At 34.4% G+C, this 8283-nt stretch overlaps 1 protein-coding gene across 2 annotated transcripts in view; it reads right to left on the bottom strand.

The window, feature by feature from the left end:
* LOC106100174 overlaps positions 1 to 8283 on the bottom strand; it is a 97061-nt gene that overhangs the window by 7473 nt on the left and 81305 nt on the right. For both annotated transcript variants that reach the window (XM_013278930.1, XM_013278931.1), the window contains exons 3-6: positions 2751 to 2889; positions 2601 to 2665; positions 2354 to 2492; positions 654 to 766 (exon numbers count right to left, since the gene is read on the bottom strand). In XM_013278930.1, coding sequence (XP_013134384.1) covers positions 654 to 766; positions 2354 to 2492; positions 2601 to 2665; positions 2751 to 2889 — 456 coding nt within the window. The remainder of the gene's footprint in view (positions 1 to 653; positions 767 to 2353; positions 2493 to 2600; positions 2666 to 2750; positions 2890 to 8283) is intronic.

The following is an 8283-nucleotide window of genomic DNA, read 5'->3' as shown; positions in this document are numbered from 1 at the left end:
CTTGCGACGTAAACATTGTCGTCCACTTATTGAGGAGTCGCACGTCCTCTTCGCGAAATACTTTGCGGGTTCACTATTAAAATTAAAATCCCCGTCGCCAATGTAATGTAGGGGTGTTAATGAAACGGCGGTTGGTACTGGACTAATTTATTATGAGTGAACTGACGGTACATTATATTAAGGTACCCTCATATACCACAGTAGCCAATTCCCGGAGATCGGCTTTTGTTTGTTGCAGCTTCGAGTGCTTTTGTTTCCAACACTCGTGCGAGCCGACGTTAACGCGTTTACTCGTTAATCAGCGGCCAACCGTAAACGATACCGAGATGTGAAACTTGGGGAAAACACATAAACTGACCTAATTTAGAAATTCAGTAACTTTAAGTGTACAAAATTACAATTCGATTCATTCAGATTACGTAAAATAAACATCAAAACTTATGAAGTCTTTTTGACGAAGTTTTCATTGTACATTGCCCAACTAAGAGTATGTGTTTCTCCTGATACTAAGTCCCTTTTATGGTCATCACCTATCTCCAAAAAGGTTGGGCATACACTTATCTAGATGGTTATTTTCTAAATTAACTACAAGTATACTGTTCGGTATGAATTCACGCGTTGAGTAACGCTCAATGATAAATGGCTTTGCTCACCCGTGCTCTCGGAGCCATATACGTCGGGGCAGGCCTGGTAGTTGAGTAGCAGACGCGACTCCTCCGTGCAGCTTTCTATTGATGACACTGGACTCTTGCAGTCGCCATGACCCCTGGAATGTTATGCAAATAATTATTATACGTATTTCAGAGTTTTTGTCCTAACTTATTTGTGGATTTCTTAAGAGACTTCAGTGATTAGCTACACTTATTTTTCAACTTATTATAATAGCAATTAATAATTGGTTTGAAAAAGTTGTTCCAGTAAAAAAGCATGTTAACCTCTTAGTAGTACTTTTATAAAGTTTATAGCAAGTAAAAGCTCTTTGACTGTGTAATTAAATTTTAAAAGTCCCCTTTGTCTCGGCCAGTTGATAATTAAGATGGACGTAAAAACTAACGAAAATAAAGAGCTGTCTTTATTTCCGACATGAAATTGCCCGTAGACGTGTCAACCTGCCTAATTGCATGGCGCAGACAAGAGTAGGGTAACTACATATTTAAAATATTAGGATATTCTTTTATATTTATTTCATTGTCATAAAACGAATTTTTAAGAAACATAATCGTTAGTAATTTAATAAGTAGTTTTAATAGATTATAGCTTATTTTCTTCGAAGAATTTAATTCGATAGTTTAAATGAAAATTGCAGATACACTGAACAGAAAAATAACTATTTAAATTTATTATTACACAAAATCAAATTAAAATGAACTATAGAAACGTTAAAACAAATAAAAACAATAACAAGAATTGATTTTTGGGAGTAGAAAAATTAATAAATCTTCGGGCAGTCCTGGGGTGGTTATTATTACTGGACACCCTAGTGATATGGGGAAAAAACGGAGTGTCCAGACACGCGTCAACGTCACGAATCATTGCCGTCGATCGGTAATGAGTTTTTAATTTAAACTGATGTTAAGCGTGTCACAGTGATGGGACACGTAGAGGACAGTTAATCCATAAGTGATCGCTTGAGTGTCCTTTAACGTTAATTAAGTTTTTACAAACATTTATAGTCTTACTCGAATCGTTAGATATCCTCATGGTGAATCTCAATCTTTATCTGTATTCAATACTAGCTTTCGCCCGCGAATTTATCCGCGTGGAATTAAAATAATCCCTTCCCTGCTATAATGCTTCTACACTTAAACCTGAGGTTTCTTAATTTAGAGGGAAACTAGCATATCTTTGAAATAAACGATAGAGGCTTTAATTATTTTTCATATTATAAATGAATTAACAATTTCTACTTAGTGTAATACTAAGATAAAAGTATAGTTGCTTTCGTATATTCGTGGTAGGCACATCACTATTGCATAACGTCAGCTCCGGAGACTGCGCCTTCCGTTCCCAATGAATAAGTCGTCTGACAGTTTTATAGTGCGGCCGCGAGCTGATGGTTAACTAAAATTCGATGTCCAAAAGCCATCTATTAATTTCGTCTGTTTTCGTCCAACAGATGGCGCTCCACTAAATATACGATCACCATTTTCCTCGTGGCAGCTTGTAAGTTGTCGGTTACGTATTTATAAAGCGATGAATTTCTTTTCTCGGCTTGGACTTGACATGTTAACACGATGGTACATGGTTATATTTATTTTAAAATCAGAAATACAATACAAGACGAATTTTAGAATCAGTCAAGTTAATGGTGATTAAATTATGGTTATTACGATGGTAGAATTGAAATTGTTACCTGTTGTAAGTGAAGGAGAAAGGTCCCTTTAGCGGGCAGTCGACGGGCGAAGCGGATTCGCGGAACATAGAGTAAAGAAGCGCGTCGCCAGTGATCAAAGAGCAGAGGTGCGGTAGCGCGTCTCGCCGATGACAGAACGCTGCAGGTAATGCCAACATTACAGATAACAAATAACATACAAGTAGAGTAGAGTTAATATTATTGAGCTTTGACTTCCAATCATATAAATATACGTTGAAAAACTCACTTTCTTTATACTGCAGAACATTGATGTGTTTCTCATGCATTACAACGCAACGGTAACAACCTTTCCTGCAAAGGTAAACATATGTTTTTAGATAACGTGATCTTGTTTATAACAATGCAATGATTTGATGAGCAATGATTTGGAACTTACTCGTCAACTATAAGAAATTTGTCGCCTTCTGATGAGAGACACCTCCCCTTGTTGGAGAGACGGTCGCCCTCGATCAGGATGGACTGTATGACACCTGATTGGAACCACCGGCCCTGCCACCGCGCCGGGAACGCACAACCTGCACACAAAGATAAAACTTTATTAATATTAAAACGAAAGTAACAATAAACTAAATCTTTAGTTAACTTTTATAAACATTAAAGGTTTACAAATAAAATAGAAGCCTGAAAGTGGTTCACGAATAACTGATGCCATTACTGATATCCATAGAAAATGTGTGTGTACCCGCATTTTTCATGTAATGAAAACATGAAATATTCAGAGCGGGCGGGCGCGCGCTGAAAGCCTTCTAACAATTGATGACGCCCCGTAATGACTGCCCCCGGACAGGTGTTTCACACAACCTAATGTACAAAAACATCAACAAATACTACTTTAGTAATCTCTCTGTAAACTGCCGCACATAAGTGGTCAGTTACGAAGTCGATTACATTTTTTACTAGGAGAAATCTTCCTGTAATAAACCGATTCAACAAATATAGAAATGAAATTGAAATAACCGACAATTTACTTCTTCCTAGAGGAATGCGCAATTTTAGATGGATGGACGTTAGAAGGTAAGCTAATTGGTAAGTTTTTTTATTATTTTTTCAAATAATTCGCGGGAAAAACTAGTTCAAAAACAATTGAAATATTTACTAAAAATCTTGGCTTTGTTAATAGAAAAAGTTTGTCTTTACTTTAAAGAAAAAAAAAACTACAGAAATGTAATCCATTGCCGTTCGACCGTGAACCGTAGCCGACTATTTGCCCGTTCGAGCAATTTATAATTCAGAATTACAAGTCTACGAAGCTACGAATGAATTACAAGCGCCCCCTACCTCGGCCAGTCCAAAACGAAATACAAAGTTTATTTTTGAGTTCATCGGAACGCTTGCCGTGTCATTGGCATTCGTTAGCGATCTCTTTTATTTGAGATTTGGTCCAGCGCCAGAACTTGCCGACATTTGTGAGTCTCATTTCGTTACGGAATATAGAATTAAATGTTCCAACAAACTTTACGTTAAGTGAAGGCTGTATATATTTAAAAAGCCTTTTCAATGTACTGAACTCAGAACTGCATAAAGCAACAAAGATAACATATTGTTAGCTTTTTAACTATTTTGATGTATTCTGTATTCTTGAAGGTTATTAAGTCTGTGCTATAAATCAATACCATTTATCTTATTTAAAATAACAATATAAACTTTATAATTGTGATCCAACACATTGTTTAAATATTTATGGCATGGTTTTTAAAATGTCGGCATTCTACTTGTTAAGTTAATAATCGGACAGTAGTCAGATGTCAAAAATAAGGGTGTTGCATTGGCTCGACGACACGACGGCCATATTGGTAGTGGCGAGCGTGGTGGATACATGCAAAAACGGTGTTATTGGTAAGGTTATTTTGTACAAATTGGAAGAAAACATAAGAGGTAATGAAGACTATATTTTATTAAAGCATAACATGGCTGTGACGCCCATAATATTAGTTTAACTACTGTGAAGTTAGTTGTTGGTAATTTTGATATATTCCAATTTAATATCTTTCCAGTTTATTCAGATGTCAAATGTGGAAACTGTCTTTTGCGAGCTTTGAAATGCAGATTCAATTTTGAGAAACATCAAAACTTATTCGGTTGCGGTTTTCAGACGAATTGTTATTAAACTGAAATTCAAATACCAAAGTAAAATGAATTTTATAATAAATGCTTTATCAATGTGGCAAATCGTACTTAATATTATAAATGCGAAAGTTTAGATGGATGGATGTTTGTTAGAGTTTGTAGCCTAAACGCTTGGATATCTCGATGAAATTTGGCACAGATGTAGAAGATAGTCTGGAAGAACACATAGGCTACTTCTCATTTTTCTAATTCCACGCGGATAGAGTCGCGGGCGAAAGCTAGTTGAGTTATAAAATAGTGTTTGTTTTGTCACAAAATAAATGTTTGTAAAATCGTCAAAATTTTACAAGTCAATACTTGTAGATTTCTAACCCTACGATTTTTTTTAATCTTTTAAGGTCCTTTTCCACTAAGCGGTAAACGTGCAAACGTCAATTTATAAATCTGTGGTGAATTTACAATCTTACATAGTGGAAAAATGTACTAAATGGAAGAAAAATGTTTCACATATACAGTGTCGTGTGGGATTGTTTCATAAGTTTCACCAACAGATGGCGTAATGAGTGAAGCGCCAACGCACTGCGCGATAACATCCGGTAATTTGGTAAAGTGCATTCAGCCATTACCACTTATGGATGTGAAATGTGACGTCATTACATAAAACTCGAGATCAAGCATTTTTTATATCTATTTTATACATGTAAAGCAATTTGTACACGATCATTATGATTTTACAAGCCACTTTGGATATATTATGTTGATTATTTTTATGTACAAGATATTCAAAGCTATATCTTGATGTTCGCTATCATAAAAAAATTTATACGAAATTATAATATATTTCTAGATAGTGCCATAAAATTGGCATAATTAATTTAAAAGTCCTTTTAATTATAGCTTTTTTATTGTTTTTGTAAAAGGTATTCGTTTAATTTGATAACTAACTAACTGTTATCAAAAACATTACTCTTACATAACTCTTGCTTGTTTGTTTTCTTGCTTGTAAATGTGTATTCACACTAAATGATTGATGAATCATATCTGGACCCGTATCCATTGTCAACTGACGTCACTTTGGTAATGGAAACCTTTAATTAAGTGTTGTTTAAGATTTTGGTTACTGTGATATTATAACATTGACATAAACCATACAAGTTGTACTTTAATTAAAAACTTCATACCATCAATCCAAAGTGGTAAACAGAGCTGTACACTTTATAGACAAAAATTTATGTCGTTTTAACACAAATTCAGTTTACATAACAGTTTCTGATTTTCATAGTAATGTAAATTCACAATGAACGTGTCCTTAGGCTATGATAACGGCGTGAGATATTACGCTACTGTACTGAAAAAAATAATCTAAGCTCGGAATGAAAGACTTTTAAATAAAAAAAAAAGTGAATTAGCACTATAGATACCTACATAGGTTCTATACTATTATAATAAAGTGTAAACACACACTTCTTTTTTGCCTAACATGTCAGCAATTACAGCATATTTTTTAATAATTCTTCTTTTAGTAAAAAGCCCTACAGTTACGTCACGGTTTAGGCTATATATTTCCACGCCATTAAACTTAGGCGATAAAAACCCTAATGTGGGAAAGAGACCATAACTTGCTGCCATGTCATGTCATGTCAGTTTGACATTTGCTATTGATAATTTGACAAATGTAAACAATAAAATAAAATTTTCATAATTTCACGCGGCCGCACGGGAACAGCTAGTACATTTTAATTTTATTAACAGACGTTCTTACGGTGAAGGAAAACATCGTGATGATTGCATATATCAGAGAAGAAATTCAAAGATATGTGTAGTCAACCCGCATTGGGCCAGCATGGTTAATGCCTAATCCCCTCTAATTACGGTTGGCTACAAGCCCCATAGATAGTGAGCTAATAATGAAGATATTATTAATTATTTAAATCTGAATTGTACCAAAACAATGTGTTTTTTTCTCGAACTTGCCACAGTTTTTCAAAGGTTTTAAAACTAGAATCGAATGGTTCCGTTAAAATCGTTTACTAAGCCATTAAAAGTCGAAGAGTGAACATCGGAAGTCTTGGTGACCGTCCACTAGATGGCAGGGACGAGGTGCGGGATCATTTTTATTCATGAACTGCAAGAGGCCGTAGAGTGCAGCGTGTCCATTGTGCCGTAATCGCCGGCATTATTGCCTCCGATATTGCCGCTAACAGCCTGACAATGGGACTCGACTCTACCGTTTATGCGTGGCCCTGTTTAAATGAGAGTTTCCCTTAGGGCTGGCATGTAGTAAGCCAATTATCGAGTTTAATTATTTATTACGAACACCGAGTTTAGTCTGTTAAATAGAATGTACAATACAAAATATGGTACAACAATTTAAGACCACATACTATTCTGGTAAAATCGTTAATTGCAAGCAGCCATTAGACAATATAGTATTCAATAATTTAAAATAAGAACATTATTAGAGTCTTCTTTATTTTGTTTAATTTAACACATCTTATTTATTTATTTTCAATAGGAAGCCAACGTCTTCTTTCTTATTTTAGTAGACAACCCTAGCCGGTTGCTAAGCGATGACTAGAAAGGTATTGGCTCGCTTGTTAGTTGATAACGAGAATAGTGAGAGAGCAATATAATGATAATAGCAACAACATTTATCTTTATAAAAGCTTACATTGTATGAGTTAAGTACAATTGAAGGAATGGAACATCTTATAAGAAGGTTATTGAACAGATAAGACTTGAATCTAACTGCTTTGAATTATTTTATTATTCTGTAGCTTAGAATTACTTGCAAATGTATAAATGTTGAATATACAAAGAGAAATATGTCTAAATTGAATAGGAAACTACTAAACATTTTTCTAAATACAGGCATACATCTAAACTATTATAATAAAGCGTAAACACACACTTCTTTGTTGCCTAAGATGTCAGCAATTACAACGTATTTTTCACCAGTTCTTCTTTTAATAAAAAGCCTTACACTTACGTCACGCTTTAGGCTATATATTTTAAAGCCATTAAACTTAGGGGGTAAATATTTTGCATAAAAACTCTAATGTGGGAAAGAGACCATAAGTTGCTGCCAAAATCAAGGAAGCAAGATTGTCAAGGTTTGTCATGTCATGTCATTTTGACATTTGCTATTGATAAATTGACACATGTAAACAATAAAATAAAATTTTCATAATGTTATGCGGATACAGGCTTTATTTTAGATTTAATATACTTTTATTAATTCCGGATGAAATTGCCAGCAATCGATAGTCTAGAATAAACACATAGAATACTTTAAACTTTTGGTATCCTGCACAAGACATATTGTCTGTCTTTAAAATTCATGAGGCCCCCTAGTGTCGAGTTTTTGCACTTTCTAGTGACCCGAGCAACAGCAAACACTTCCAAAGGATACTTTGCCCTGGTGAACGAGATTGAAGTTTTTTCTTAAGGTTTTAATACTTGCTTCGGAGTTATTAGAGCACACTATTATTAGCTTGGGATCCTTTTATTTAGGGTTAATCACTATTCATTCGTTAAACTATACTAAGGTCTAAAAATTTCAGTGCCTTAATTTATTTACATCCGTGAAAAATTAACTTTATTGTACTGCATGAAAATTGTAAGCCGTTTGCATAATAAAATGTATTTTTAATATAAACAAGGAGAACGTGGCGTGACAATTACATTCCCACTAACATGAACAGATAAAAAATTCAACCGCCATTTTTCATACGGCCGGTGTCAGGGTTGCCACTTCGGAAACCAACATGTAAATAGTTTTTCTTTAATAATTTGTTACTAATTATCACCATAAATTATCTATATTTTTTGTTTATAGTTTT

Source organism: Papilio polytes, unplaced genomic scaffold, assembly GCF_000836215.1.
Source record: "Papilio polytes unplaced genomic scaffold, Ppol_1.0 DF824069.1, whole genome shotgun sequence".
NCBI classification, from domain to species: Eukaryota; Metazoa; Arthropoda; class Insecta; order Lepidoptera; family Papilionidae; genus Papilio; species Papilio polytes.
This window is presented reverse-complemented; position numbering and strand designations above follow the sequence as displayed.